Source organism: Trachypithecus francoisi, unplaced genomic scaffold (assembly GCF_009764315.1).
Source record: "Trachypithecus francoisi isolate TF-2019V2 unplaced genomic scaffold, Tfra_2.0 Lachesis_group8, whole genome shotgun sequence".
Lineage (NCBI taxonomy): Eukaryota > Metazoa > Chordata > Mammalia > Primates > Cercopithecidae > Trachypithecus > Trachypithecus francoisi.
Genome location: NW_022681473.1, coordinates 30695355 through 30711107, shown reverse-complemented (window position 1 = coordinate 30711107; position 15753 = coordinate 30695355). Strand labels below are relative to the sequence as shown.

The 15753-nt window shown below is 39.2% G+C and overlaps 2 protein-coding genes across 6 annotated transcripts in view; both read left to right on the top strand.

The window, feature by feature from the left end:
- CAPRIN1 (cell cycle associated protein 1) overlaps positions 1-12037 on the top strand; it is a 50761-nt gene extending 38724 nt beyond the window's left edge. Inside the window, exons 14-19 of the mRNA XM_033205373.1 lie at positions 228-377; positions 1612-1762; positions 6600-6794; positions 7326-7426; positions 7820-7883; positions 9427-12037. Of these exons, the coding sequence (XP_033061264.1) occupies positions 228-377; positions 1612-1762; positions 6600-6794; positions 7326-7426; positions 7820-7883; positions 9427-9491 (726 nt within the window). The 3' untranslated portion in view covers positions 9492-12037. The remainder of the gene's footprint in view (positions 1-227; positions 378-1611; positions 1763-6599; positions 6795-7325; positions 7427-7819; positions 7884-9426) is intronic.
- Positions 12038-15122: 3085 nt separating this feature from the next.
- NAT10 (N-acetyltransferase 10) overlaps positions 15123-15753 on the top strand; it is a 54946-nt gene continuing 54315 nt past the window's right edge. For 4 of the 5 annotated variants that reach the window (XR_004435813.1, XR_004435812.1, XR_004435811.1 and 1 more), the window contains exon 1: positions 15543-15733. The gene's annotated coding sequence lies outside the window, so the exon portion shown is untranslated. Of the gene's footprint in view, positions 15734-15753 lie in introns of all 5 variants that reach the window. The other variant, XM_033205370.1, reaches the window with a different exon arrangement.

Sequence of the window (15753 nt, the reverse complement as noted above, 5' to 3'; positions counted from 1 at the left end):
ACCAGGCCACATACATTTGATGAGGCACTTACTCGTGAATTGGACAGAGGTACATTACTATTAATAACATTCTTCTTCTTTTTGGACCTACTTTGCTTTCATGAAATATTTGAGTTTGTTAATACACATAAGTTTGAGATTAATTTACCACGTTAGTACATCTATTCACTTTTTGTTTGGCTAAGTTTAGTTTACCTCTAAAGTGCATCTATTCATTTTGTGTTTAGGCAACAATCTCTTTAAATACAGACCAGACTACAGCATCATCATCGCTTCCTGCTGCGTCTCAGCCTCAAGTGTTTCAGGCTGGGACGGGCAAACCTTTACATAGCAGTGGAATCAATGTAAATGCAGCTCCATTCCAATCCATGCAAACGGTAAGCAAATTAACATTAATTGCCTAGTGTGTAATGTGAATCATGGTAGATTTTCTTTTCTTTTTTAAAGGTCTTCATTTAACTGTGCTTGAGTCTGCATCTTTTGTAACTGTAGGGTATATTTAATTGAACATAAACTGATTATTCCAGAGATTAACTGATATTAATGGATATTCTAGAGATAAATTTTAGCCTTATGAATGATGTGCCTGCATCATCTTAATTTGTAGTTTTACCCTTTTGATTTGGTTAACCAAAAGTTTAAACATTCAGAGAAATAGACTAATATAACATCCACATAATCATTACCTAGATTTAATAGTTGCCCTGTTTGCTTAATCTTTTATTTTACTGAAGTATTTTTAAGTTTCAGATGTTATGCTTTACCTTGATTCTTGAGCAAGCACCTTTAGAGAATTTCTAGAAAATAATAATAATACTGTAATCTGTGGGGTTCAGCTAAATCAGTGCTCAGGGGAGAGTTCATAAGATTAAATATTAAAATATTTAACTTTTGATTAAAATGTCAATAAAAATGAAAAAAACATTCAACCCTGTTAGAGTTCATAGAATAAATTTCTGTAAGTGATACTGCATCAGAAGATTGTCTTATTTATTTATTTATTTTTTGAGACAAAGTCTTGCTGTGTCACCCAGGCTGGAGTGTAGTGGCGTGATCTCACCTCACTGCAATATCTACCTCCTGGGTTCAAGCGATTCTCATGCCTCAGCCTCTGGAATAGCTGGCACTACAGGCATAAGCCACCATGCCCAGCTAATTTTTGTATTTTTAGTAGAGATGGCGTTTCACCATGTTGGTCAGGCTGGTCTTGAACTTTTGGCTTCAGATGATCTGCCTGCCTCAGCCTCCCAAAGTGCTGGGATTACAGGTGTGAGCCACTGTGCCCAGCCAGAGTTTGTCTTTTAAAAAGATTTCTCATATATGTAAAAGTGTTTCCAAGGCTGCTGATTGTATGTCTTTTTATTTTTTTTAATTCCCTACTTCCATTTCACAGCATGTTATCATACTCCCCTTTAAGTACTATACAATATATATGTCTTTTTCCATATTGAAGCACGTGGAGGGATTTGTGTGTATGTGTGTGATGTTTTTGTGTTTGAGACTTCTGTGATGTCTTTATTTACGTCTGAGGTAAAACCACCATTGAGTTTGGCCATGTTATAAAGCAGAGAATAAAAGGATGAACTAATCATTTACTTTATTTACTAACAGGTGTTCAATATGAATGCCCCAGTTCCTCCTGTTAATGAACCAGAAACTTTAAAACAGCAAAATCAGTACCAGGCCAGTTATAACCAGAGCTTTTCTAGTCAGCCTCACCAAGTAGAACAAACAGAGCTTCAGCAAGAACAGCTTCAAACAGGTACGAAATCCAGTGTCACCTCATTGGCTCCTTGCTTTCCAGCACAGTTATTGACAGTGTTAGGACAGTTTAGACTTCAGAGTGGTGGTGTTCAAGAGTTTCTGTTTTAGTAGTAGACCATATAAATTTTTCATGTCAGATCATGAGTTAAATTGAGTCTGTACTTTGATATGTGAATTATGTGCAAGTTTTGGAGGCTTTATACCTATTTTCCTTTTGTCACTGAACTTACATAATATCCCTGTTGCATTGTATAATTTATATGGAATTAAATTTGTTACTTGAATTACCATAAACTATACTTTTTTTTTTTTTTTTTGAGATGGGGTCTCACTCTGTCACCCAGGCTGGAGTGCAGTGCTGTGATCTCGACTCACTGCAACCTCTGACTCCTGGGCACAAGCAATCCTCCCTACCTCAGCCTCCCAAGTAGCTTGGGAATACACGCATGTGCCACCACGCCCAGCTAAGTTTTTGTATTTTTGGTAGAGTTGGGGTTTCACCATGTTGCCCAGGCTTGCCTCAAACTTCTGAGCTCACGTGATCTGCCCACCTCGGCCTCCCAAAGTGCTGGAATTAAAGGCGTGAGCCATTGCACCTGGTGATAAACTGTACTTTTTAATTGTTAATTGACTGAAGGCTTTTAGCATGATATCTGGCATTGAGTCAGTTAGACAAAGTTAAGAAAAAACTCATGGTGGCTGCATTTCGTGGACTGGGTTGAAACATCTGTTTTGTCAAGTAAGGTCATAATTTGGCTAGTTACCATACCTGTCACAACAGTAATGTAGATAGAGACATTTATTTGAGACAGGTTCTCACTTTGTTGCCCAGGCTGGAGTGCAGTGATGCCAGCATAACTCACTGCAGCCTCAAACTCCTTCTCCCTCAGCCTCCTGAGTAGTTGGGACTACAGGTGCTTACCACCACGCCTGGCTAATTTTATTTATTTATTTATTTGTAGAGACAGGGTCTCCAGGAGCTTACTATGATGCCAGGCTGGTCTCCAATTCCTGGCCTCGAGCAAACTTACTGCCTCTGTCTCCCAAAGTGGTGGGATTATGGGCATAATCCCAACTACCTTGTCTAGCTTGATAGAGATACTTTAGATTTTTTTTATTTTCTTAATTTTTTTTTTAAAAAAATGGGGTCTCTGTTGACCAGGCTGGAGTGCCGTGGTGTAATCATGTACTAGACCCTTTAACTCTGGGGCTCAAGTGATCTTCCTGTCTCAGCCCCACAAGTAGCTGGGACTGCAGGGTTTTCTCAAACTCAGGGCCTCCAGCAGTCCTCCCACCTCTACCTTTCAATGCATTAGGATTATAGGCATAAGCCACCATGCCCAGCCGATGGTTTTAAGTCTTCTTAGGTCTTTTAATGTCTTCTTTAGGTCTTTGGTTCTTTAATTCCTTGGAATTTAATTGGAATCCCACAACAAACCAGCAATCAGAGGAGTTAATACTTTGATTTTGTCAGCCCGATTTTGAAAAGTTGTATAATTTTCTATATTCAATTTCTTGGTAAACTTGGATCAGCATTAGATTTTTCAGTAGTAAATTCTTACATGTCCTGTAGTATTCAGTATCTCTAATATGAAGCTCGAATCTTCCGTACTCTGATAGAAGTTACCAGTTATACTATGCTCAGCTTCTGAATGATAAAAAGTAGTGGTGCGATCACCATGGCTCACTGTAACCTCTGCCTGTGGGTTCAAGGGATCCTCCTACCTCAGTCTCCCAAGTAGCTGGTACCACAGGCATGTGCCACCATGCTTGGCTAAATTTTTATTTTTTAAATTTTTGTGTATTTTTGTATTTTTGTATTCTTGGTAGAGACAGGGTTTCACCATATTGTCCAGGCTGGTCTTGAACTCCTGGTCTGGGCTCAAGTGATCTGCCTGCCTTGGCCTTCCAAAGTGCTAGGATTACACTCACACCAGTCACACATGCAACAAGTTCTCTTTTAATCTCAGGGCCCTCATGCTTCCGTTCCAAGTTCTTGCCGAAAACTTTCTCCCACTGATAAGTACATGGATTGCTTTTCTATTTTTTTTTTTTGAGACGGAGTCTCGCTCTGCCGCCCAGGCTGGAGTGCAGTGGCCGGATCTCAGCTCACTGCAAGCTCCTCCTCCTGGGTTTACGCCATTCTCCTGCCTCAGCCTCCCGAGTAGCTGGCCGCCCGGCTAGCTTTTTTTGGTATTTTTTAGTAGAGACGGGGTTTCACCGTGTTAGCCAGGATGGTCTCGATCTCCTGACCTCGTGATCCGCCCGTCTCGGCCTCCCAAAGTGCTGGGATTACAGGCTTGAGCCACCGCGCCCGGCCTCTATTTTTTTTTTTAAAGTTCATTTATTTATTTTTAATTGAGAAATAGAAACTATATATATGTGTATTTATCACATACGGCATGATGTGTTGAAATGTGTGTACATTGTGGGCAGGCTTCATGGCTGGCACCTGTAATCCCAGCTACATTTGAGGCTGAGGTGGGAGGATTGCTTGAGGCCAGGTGTTCATAATGAAATAACATGTATACATTGTGGGCCGTTGTCCAGTGCAGTGACACGATCTTGGCTCACTGCAACCTCTGCGTCTCGGGTTCAATCGCTTGGGTTCAAGCAATTCTCCTGCCTCGGCCTCCTGCCTCAAGCCTCAGGTGATCCACCCGCCTTGGCCTTCCAAAGTGCTGGGATTACAGGCGTGAGCCACCATGCCTGGCCTGATATTTGTTGAACAAATCATTTCAGTATGTCCCATCATTCTAGAAATTGTGTTTTAATTTGAATTAGTGTCTAATCAGGAACAACATGACAAAAGAATCTTTGGCTTTTTAAAATGGCCTACACATTTATACTTTACCAAAATTTAAGTAGGAATGTGGGTATTTTAAAATAAAATGAAGACTGGGTGTGGTGGCTCACGCCAGTAATCCCAGCTCTTTGGGAGGCCTGCTTAAGACCAGGAGTTTGAGACCAACCTGGGCAACATAGTGAGAGCCCCACCTCTATAAAGTAAATACAGAAATTAGCAGGGTGAAGTGGTGAATGCCTGTAGTCGGAGCTCCTCAGGAGGCTGAGGCTGGAGGATCACTTGAGCCCAGGAGTTCAAGGTTGCAGTGAGCCATGATTATTTGACTGAACTCCAACAGCAACACTGGGTGAGAGAGCTAGACCTTGTCTTAAAAGTAAAAGTTAAATAAAGATCACACTTAAGTTGTTGCTGTGAGTTGCTTCCTTTCTTTCTTTCCTTTTTTGAGACACAGTCTGGCTCTTGTCTCCCAGACTAGAGTGCAGTGGTACCATCTCGACTCACTACAACCTCTGCCTTCCAGGCTTAAGCCATCCTCCCACCTCAGCCTCCCAAGTAGCTGGGACCACAGGCATGCACCACCATGCCTAGCTAAGTTTTTGTATTTTTGTTGTTGTTGTTGTTGAGATGGGGTCTCACTGTTGCCCAGCTGGTCTCAAAATCCTGAGCTCAAGCAGTCTGCTCACCTTGGTCTCCCAAAGTGCTGGGATTACCAGCGTGAGCCACTGTACTCAGCCTTGCTATGAATTTCTTACAGTGAGATTTGATCAAGATTACAAGCTGTTATTGATAAAAAGTGATTCTAAAATTCAGTTCTTTTGGATACATTGTACATGGATACAAATGAACCGTTTTACATGGCAAATGTTATGTGTATTTGTCATTCACTTACAATTTTTAATTTTGGGAATATAATAAAAGGCAATCTATATAAAAAGATGACACTGATGTAGTTGGTTTATTAAGTAATTCAAGAGGAGCCATGGCTCTCTCTTTTCCTTAGGGTATTCCCTAGTGCTTTCATTGTAAAATAGGATTCTAACAACTATTAATGTATTTGGAGTTTCTTAAGGATGTAAAAATAGGTCAAGTAAAGATTTTCAAGAGTCATACAGCTGCTTTTCTCTCTGTCCCAAAAGAGGAGATTTGGGTTGGCTAGCACCTTTGACCCTTGTTGTTAGTGTGTGGGCTTTCCTTTGCTCTGTTGCCTTTCTCACCTCCCAGAGGTACTTTTAGCACCCTATTTTTTTCTCCTCTTTGAATTATATACATTGTTCAGTAGTATTTAATTTTTGAAAATTTCTAGATTCTAGAACTCTCTCCATTGTGGATAGAGCTTGTATATATGTTAGTGTGTATGTTCTAGAACCTTAGCCTCAAGTGGGTTGAGTGCCAATGTGAGTACCATGTGATTGTTTTCTAAATTGGCTATACTTGCCATTTTAAATACTTTGAAATGGAATTTGGCATTAAGGGCTATAAATCGAAGGCCTTTGCTGATCAGTTAAACTATGTAATTGATGACGTATTCTACCATATAGCTGCTTAAATATGAGAGAGTGGTTTTGTATGTTTTACTAAGTACCAAAGGATATTTAAAAGAATAAGAAAATTTCTACCACTAAGGAGCTTTATAATGAAAATAAGTAATTACATGGTACAAAATATGGTAATGTACTAAGAGTAAATCTTTTGAGTTATTTTGGGTCTCTTGTGCTAAAAAGTAGATGCCTTTTAGAAGATGTTAATATAGCCTTTCAAATAATTTGTTTGGAAGGATCAATCATGCACCCTGCTTTCAAAGGTTTGGAATTGTGGTTGGAGAATTTTACCCCCATTAGCTTAGTCTAAGGGTAGGAGAAAGGTAAGAGACTTTATTCATGTTTAGTTTTCCTTATCATTGTATGCAAATTTATTTAAGGATTAAACTTCAAGGAGACTGTATAAGACACAAACTAGAAAGTGCATGGGAGAACAAAAGGTAATGAGCTGTGTATATATATACACCCTTTTCTTTCTTTTTAAATTATAGTGGTTGGCACTTACCATGGTTCCCCGGACCAGTCCCATCAAGTGACTGGTAACCACCAGCAGCCTCCTCAGCAGAACACTGGATTTCCACGTAGCAATCAGCCCTATTACAATAGTCGTGGTGTGTCTCGTGGAGGCTCCCGTGGTGCTAGAGGCTTGATGAATGGATACCGGGGCCCTGCCAATGGATTCAGAGGTAAAAAAAAAATTAAAAAGGGAAGTTCTAATGACCTTTTACTAGTTCAAATTAGTTTTTGATTTGTAAAATATTATAACAGTTTTTGGGAAGGATGTATCTGTATTAGCCTCTTATGTACAATTTAAACTAAATGTATATTTTGATACAATTGGTATAATTTGTGTATTTGGTATAATTTGTTATTTAAATAACAAATCATGGAATTTTTGTTCATTTGGTTATGTCAAATTAATGTCTACCACTATCTCCTGGAGGATAAGTATTTTCCACATTACCAAAACTTATGGGGATTGTTTATTATGTTTGTATAGATGTGTGTTTACATGCTTAGATGGGTTAAAAGTTTATCTTCTGAGGGGCCGTTAGTACTTATAGAAATTTATGAACAGATTGGATCAAGATAGGAAATTGGAAATTAATTTCATTAGCCTGACTTACAATTTTCTAGTTCTTCCCATCTTCATTAATAAGAGTAAAAATTCCTTGTGAAGTTAAGAAAATTATTTCTTTTCTTGTCCTAAATTTTAGGAGGATATGATGGTTACCGCCCTTCATTCTCTAACACTCCAAACAGTGGTTATACACAGTCTCAGTTCAGTGCTCCCCGGGATTACTCTGGCTATCAACGGGTAGGTAAAGCAGTTCTAAAGTGTAAACCTGAACTAAGTATACCAATGAAAGTTACTTAATGTATTTGCTTAATGAACCTAAGTAACTAATTTGGCATTAACTTTGTGGTGTCCAAGACACTTTGTTGAAACAAAAGCTTTTAGCACTCGTAACATAAGTACTCCTTTAGTAAAGCCTGTTAAAGACAGTGATTTCCAAGAGCAGAGAAATATATTTCACTGAATGTTCTTGAGAATAGAAGTACAACAATTAAAGAATAAGGTGTAGCCATGATATACTGAAGTGTCTAAAAGATTAAGGAAGAATTCTGTATTGAGTGTTAGACTGAAAGAATAGATGGGTAAGCATTTTTTAAAAAGTACCTTTTCAATACTAACTAGCTTGTCTTTTAGGATGGATATCAGCAGAATTTCAAGCGAGGCTCTGGGCAGAGTGGACCACGGGGAGCCCCACGAGGTAATATTTTGTGGTGGTGATCCTAGCTCCTAAGTGGAGCTTCTGTTCTGGCCTTGGAAGAGCTGTTCATAGTCTGCATGTTAGGAATACATTTATCCTTTCCAGACTTGTTGCTAGGGATTAAATGAAATGCTCTGTTTCTAAAACTTAATCTTGGACCCAAATTTTAATTTTTGAATGACTTTCCCTGTTACTATATAAACTGTCTTGAAAACTAGAACATATTCTTTTCCTCAGAAAAAGTGTTTTTCCAACTGAAAATTATTTTTCAGGTCCTAAAACCTGCTAAATGTTTTTAGGAAGTACTTACCGAAACATTTTTGTAAGACATTTTTGGAATGAGATTGAACATTTATATAAATTTATTATTCCTCTTTCATTTTTTGGAAACATGCCTATTATATTTTAAGGCCAGACACCCTTTAATGGCCGGATAAGCCATAGTTAACATTTAGAGAACCATTTAGAAGTAATAGAACTAATGGAATTTGCAATGCCTTTTGGACCTCTATTAGTGATATAAATATCAAGTTATTTCTGACTTTTAAACAAAACTCCCAAATTCCTAACTTATTGAACTATACTTAAAAAAAATTACAGGTTTGGAGAGTTTTTTGTTTTTCTTTTACTATGGGAAAAATACTTCCCATTCTGGCAGGAAGTTAACCTATTTAGCAATTAGAGCTAGCATTTCATGTAGTCTTGAAATTCTAAATGGTTCTCTGATTTGAGGGAGGTTAAACATCAAATAGGTTTCCTCTATTGGCCATAACATGTATAAAATGTGTGTTAAGGAGGAATTACAAAGTACTTTGATTTGAATGCTAGTAGAAACTGGCCAGGAAAAAGGTACATTTTTCTAAAAATTAATGGATCACTTGGGAATTACTGACTTGACTAGAAATATCAAAAGATATTTGCATGTGAATGTGGGTTATGTTCTTCTTTCCCACCTTGTAGCATATTCGATGAAAGTTGAGTTCAAACTGATAGCTAAAAATCTGTTTTAACAGCATGCGAAAAGTTACTTTATCTGTTAAAAGTCATTATACAATTTTGAATGTTATGTAGTTTCTTTTTAACAGTTTAGGTAATAAGGTCTGTTTTCATTCTGGTGCTTTTATTAATTTTGATAGTATGATGTTACTTACTACTGAAATGTAAGCTAGAGTGTACACTAGAATGTAAGCTCCATGAGAGCAGGTACCTTGTCTGTCTTCTCTGCTGTATCTATTCCCAACGCTTGATGACGGTGCCTGGCACATAGTAGGCACTCAATAAATACTTGTTGAATGAATGAATGAATGAGTACTGGTGGAATACTCCATTAGCTCTACTCTTCTTTTAGCTAAGAGAACATGAGCAAATTTGCGCATGACAACTTCCAGGACAGGGGAAACTTGAACACTGAAGAATTGACCTCTTAAGCCTAATAATGTGGTGACAGGATGCCCACATGCTTCTTGACTTCAGATGAAAATCTGCTTGAAGGCAAAACAAATAATATTTGAAAGAAAAATCAAATGCCATTTTTGTCTTCTAGGTCGTGGAGGGCCCCCAAGACCCAACAGAGGGATGCCGCAAATGAACACTCAGCAAGTGAATTAATCTGATTCACAGGATTATGTTTAATCGCCAAAAACACACTGGCCAGTGTACCATAATATGTTACCAGAAGAGTTATTATCTATTTGTTCTCCCTTTCAGGAAACTTATTGTAAAGGGACTGTTTTCATCCCATAAAGACAGGACTACAATTGTCAGCTTTCTATTACCTGGATATGGAAGGAAACTATTTTTACTCTGCATGTTCTGTCCTAAGCGTCATCTTGAGCCTTGCACATGATACTCAGATTCCTCACCCTTGCTTAGGAGTAAAACAATATACTTTACAGGGTGATAATAATCTCCATAGTTATTTGAAGTGGCTTGATAAAGGCAAGATTGACTTTTTCGACATTGGATAAAATCTACAAATCAGCCCTTGAGTTATTCAATGGTAACTGACAAACTAAAATATTTCCCTAGAAAGGAAGATGAAAGGAGTGGAGTGTGGTTTGGCAGAACAACTGCATTTCACAGCTTTTCCAGTTAAATTGGAGCACTGAACGTTCAGATGCATACCAAATTATGCATGGGTCCTAATCACACCTATAAGGCTGGCTACCAGCTTTGACACAGCACTGTTCATCTGGCCAAACAACTGTGGTTAAAAACACATGTAAAATGCTTTTTAACAGCTGATACTGTATAAGACAAAGCCAAGATGCAAAATTAGGCTTTGATTGGCACTTTTTGAAAAATATGCAACAGATATGGGATGTAATCTGGATGGCCGCTTCTGTACTTAATGTGAAATATTTAGATACCTTTTTGAACACTTAACAGTTTTTTTGAGACAATGACTTTTGTAAGGATTGGTACTATCATTCCTTATGACATGTACATTGTCTGTCACTAATCCTTGGATTTTGCTGTATTGTCACCTAAACTGGTTACAGGTACTGATGAAATCTCTAGTGGATAATCATAACACTCTTGGTCACATGTTTTTCCTTCAGCTTGAAAGCTTTTTTTTAAAAGGAAAAGATACCAAATGCCTGCTGCTACCACCCTTTTCAATTGCTATCTTTTGAAAGGCACCAGTATGTGTTTTAGATTGATTTCCCTGTTTCAGGGAAATCACAGACGGTAGTTTCAGTTCTGATGGTATAAGCAAAACAAATAAAACATGTTTATAAAAGTTGTATCTTGAAACACTGGTGTTCAACAGCTAGCAGCTTATGTGATTCACCCCCATACCACGTTAGTGTCACAAATTTTATGGTTATCTCCAGCAACATTTCTCTAGTACTTGCACTTATTATCTTTTGTCTAATTTAACCTTACCTGAATTCTCCTTTTCTCCTGGAGGCATTTATATTCAAAGTGATAATTCCTTCCCTTAGATGCATAGGGAGAGTCTCTAAATTTGATGGAAATGGACACTTGAGTAGTGACTTAGCCTTATGTACTCTGTTGGAATTTATGCTAGCAGTTTGAGCACTAGTTCTGTGTGCCTATGAACTTAATGCTGCTTATTGTCTCATTCCGACTTCATGGAGAATTAAGCCCACCTTTAAGCAAAGGCTACTAAGTTAATGGTGTTTTCTGTGCAGAAATTAAATTTTATTTTCAGCATTTAGCCCAGGAATTTTTCCAGTAGGTGCTCAGCTATTTAAAAACAAAACTATTCTCAAACATTCATCATTAGACAACTGGAGTTTTTTGCTGGTTTTGTAACCTACCAAAATGGATAGGCTGTTGAACATTCCACATTCAAAAGTTTTGTAGGGTGGTGGGAAATGGGGGATCTTCAATGTTTATTTTAAAATAAAATAAAATAAGTTCTTGACTTTTCTCATGTGTGGTTGTGGTACATCATATTGGAAGGGTTAACCTGTTACTTTGGCAAATGAGTATTTTTTTGCTAGCACCTCCCCTTGCGTGCTTTAAATGACATCTGCCTGGGATGTACCACAACCATATGTTATCTGTATGTTAGGGGAATGGATAAAATATTTGTGGTTTACTGGGTAATCCCTAGATGATGTATGCTTGCAATCCTATATAAAACTAAATTTGCTATCTGTGTAGAAAATAATTTCATGATATTTACAATCAGGATTGAAGTTCTTCACACAGTGACCTCTATGAATCAGTTTCAGAGAAGGGATGGGGAAGAAATGCCTTCTAGGTTTTGAACTTCTATGCATTAGTGCAGATGTTGTGAATGTGTAACGGTGTTCATAGTTTGACTATTCTATGTATGTTTTTTCAAAGAATTGCTTCTTTTTTTAAACTATAATTTTTCTTTTTTTGGTTATTTTACCATCACAGTTTAAATGTATATCTTTTATGTCTATTCAGACCATATTTTTAAAGGGGTGCCTCATTATGGGGTAGAGAACCTTTCAATAAGTCTCATTAAGATCTGAATCTTGGTTCTAAGTATTCTGTATAATATGTGATTGCTTGTCCTAGCTGCAGAAGGCCTTTTATTTGGTCAAATGCATATTTTAGCAGAGTTTCAAGGAAACGATTGTCACACGTGTCACTGTAGCCTCTTGGTGTAGCCAAGCTCACATATAAAATACTTTTGTATATGCACAATATAAATCATCTCATGTGGATATGAAACTTCTTTTTTAAAACTTAAAAAGGTAGAATGTCAATGATTACCTTGATTAGGGCAGTTTTATTTCCAGATCCTAATAATTCCTAAAAAATACAGAAAAGTTTTTTTCAATCATTGTACCTTGATATTAAATATCCTTTAAATATTTCTAATCAGTTAGCTTCTACAGTTCTTTTGTCTCCTTTTATATGCAACTCATGTGGGAGACTTCCACTTAAAGGAGACATAGAATGTGTGCTTATTCTCAGAAGGTTGATTAACTGAGGTGATCAGTTAACAGCTAGTTGAGCAGTCAGCTTCCTAAGTGTTTTAGGACATTTGTTCATTATATTTTCAGTAATATAACTAGAGGAAATGGAATGCAGGTAAGTGCCGAATTCAAACCCTTTATTTCATCTTTAAGCTCGGAATCTGCATTCCACTTGAGTTTCTGTTAAACATTCTAAGTTTTAATTGATTGTAAGTTAGATTTCACAGAATCAGTATTGCCCTTCATCTTGTCCTTTTTATGGAGTTAATGGGGAGGAAAACCCCTCAGGAAAATGAAAGTAAATTGTTAAGGCTCATACCTTTTTCCATTTTGAATTCTACAAAAGTACTGGAAAAGACTAGTGAATGTTTAAAATTACATTAGATTAAGTTCTATGAAAGCCCGGTTTTCTCACTGTCCTTGAACGAAGTCTGCTTAAGTTGTTAACCATCCAGCAAAAGCTATAAGTGAAGAATTGCTACAGGTGTGAGGAGAGGAAAAGGTTTATATAAGAAATCTGATAGCCTCATCTTCTAATACACTTCTCAGCCTCTACTACTAATATCCTACTTTAACAAGCTGTTCTGAAGCCTAATCCAGTTAGTGAGCAGTACGGCTGTTTTGAGTATAGGCAGTGGAAGATCAGTTTGTTCCTGATCATCTAGCAAAGGCATTCGTGTATTATTGCTCATTTGGAAATACCAACTTTTAAGTACTGTGTTTAATAGGCAGACACACTGTATTAAGCCACTGAACTAAGGCTTTATTCAGCAAATTAGGGTATCCTTTGCCCAGCATCATGCCAAGCACTAGGCATTTAGTGGTAACAAAAATCACTGTGGTTTCTGCTTTCATTGAACTGTCTAATCAGAGACACTGATATGACACCAAAGTGTAGCAAATGCCATGTTGGAGCAATGTGGTAGATACTAAAGCCATGACAGAGCGTGTATACCCTAGTTAAAATGATCAGGGGAGACAACTGAAAGGGGTAATTGAGCTAGATTTGAAGGGTAAGGGGTAGTAGACTAGTCAAAAGAAAGGGAGAGAAGAACATATCTAAACGTCTGATCACCAGTGACTGAAAGTACCAGGATCAAGTGGAAAGAGAAGGGACTAGCAGAGTTACAGGTTACAGAAACAGGTAAAGACTACTGTGGACAGCGTAATAGTTGCATTTCATGTTTTTGTCTCTTTAAGAACAGCTGCAAAATGTTTTGTCTCTTAAAAACAGTTGCAAACGAAGATTTTAAAGCTGTGTGTTGGGCCAGGTGTGGTGGCTCTTGCCTGAAATCCCAGCACTTCGGGAGGCTGAGGCAGGGGGATCATGAGGTCAGGAGTTTGAGACCAGCCTGGCCAATATGGTGAAACCTCGTCTCTACTAAAAATACTGAAACTAGCCGGGCGTGGTGGCATGCGCCTGTAGTCCCAGCTATTCGGGAGGCTGAGGCAGAAGAATCGCTTGAACCGGTTAAGTTGCAGTGAGCAGAGATGGCGCCACTGCACTCCAGCCTGGGCGACAGAGCGAGACTTCGTCTCAAAAAAAACAAAAAACAAAAAAAAACACCAAAATGTTGTTTGGGGTGGGGGTGGTGGCTCACTTAATAAAGCTGCCATTTAAATAACATTCAATGCAATGCTGAGAACATACGGACCAAGAGATGGCTTGTTGGAGTGGTCCATGTGAGAAATAATGGATTCCAACTTAAGGTGGAGATGGGGTGGTGGTGGTGAATGGATTCTGTAGATACCGTATCTCACTGGTCAGTACTCGGTATCCTTTGCTGATTTCTCCAGGCCTTGGATGTCAGACTCTCAGTATTCCAAATCAACTCCTTGATTACCCAACACCAGTTGATCAGAGCAAATGTTTTGGGTGCCATCTTCAATTTACTTTTATACCCTGTATCTAATCCTTAAGTGAGTTCACGTAGTTTAACTTGAATATCCAGTTATCTAATACTTTTAACCACTGCCACGACTACCATCCTAGCACAGGTGACTACAATAGCTTATAATTGTTCTCCCGTTTTTTACCGTTGCCTTCCTGTGGTTTAGTTTTTTGCCTAATAGCCTTTTAAGAGGGCAAAGCACATTTTCTCATTTCCCAGTCCCCCACAAACTCCAGTGGTTTCTCATCATGACTAGAACTCTAAATCTGGTCCTTCACTTGCCCACTGCTTTGGCCACAGACTGCCAGGACTTCTTCCCCATCTTGGAGCTTTTGTATGTACATCTTTGGCATGGGGGAGCATTTCACTCAGATACTGTCAGGGCTTATTCTTTCTAAATTTCAGGTCCTTGTTTCATCCAGTGTCACCCCGTCAGAGGCCTTCCGTATTCGCTTCTAAAATAGTGCCCTTAGTCACGTCACTTCACTCACTGGATACTTTTGCTTAATAGCATTTAAAACAACCTAGAATTAACCACGAGGGGCAGTAACATTTTGGTCACTATCCCTTGTGAGCAGAGTAGTGCATGGGCATATTGACATTTTGCTGAATGAACTAAAAAAAAATTTCATGATGAATGTTGGATTAAATGGGTGGTGCTGCTGATGACATTAAAATTGGAAGTGTCTATCTGGGGAAGGGGTTTGGATTCAGACATCTGCGGTATCCAGGAGGAAACATCAAGCAGTTGATAATGCTTTTTGAAGTTCAGCGATCTGCCCCAAAGTCAAGAATGCAACACACTATGTATAGGTTGTCCTTGTAGTCATGTTCTTGGAGTTTACTGGAAGCCCAGGGGGAGTAATTTCATTTGACGACCATATACAGGCCTAATGGGATCCTCCAAAGTACAGAGGCGGCAGTCATGGGTAGATTACAGGATTCCCATCTGTAAGATCAGAACTGACAAGCGAGACCAATAAAATAGGTCTAGTCGGCCGAGTTTCCTCAACTTACGGGGATCGGTTAAATTGAGCACAGACAGCTGGATCCGTCGCGTCTCGCGTACCCAGGCTGACGCTGAAAACCCTAGACCTACGTGGGCAGGCCCTGGGGGTGCGGACATCTATTTTGCCCTTCTCAGCCAAGGTACCTTAGTTCGGATATGAAGAGCGTGAAGAGGCAAACCGCACCCAATACCCCAGCTACCGCGAGCAGTGAGACTAAAATGCGCAACCGCAGTGGACATCTAGGCCCCAGCTCCGCCTCTGGTGGCTTACGTCATTACTCAGCGACAGCCTTGAGGAAGGTCCCTTCTCGCTCGCCATCGCTGCGACTTTAATGCGCTTGCGCACGTGCTGTGTACCAGTGCCTGAGAGGGGCGCGTGCCGCGGAGCCAGGCCAAGTCCGAGACCTGGTCACCGGGCATCCGCTAGGGGCAGTCAGCTGTGCCTTCTCTTTCGGAGTTGTTCCGTGCTCCCACGTGCTTCTGCTTCTCCACTGGCTGGGATCCGCCGGGCTCGGGACGCAGGTACCCAACGCGGGAGGGCC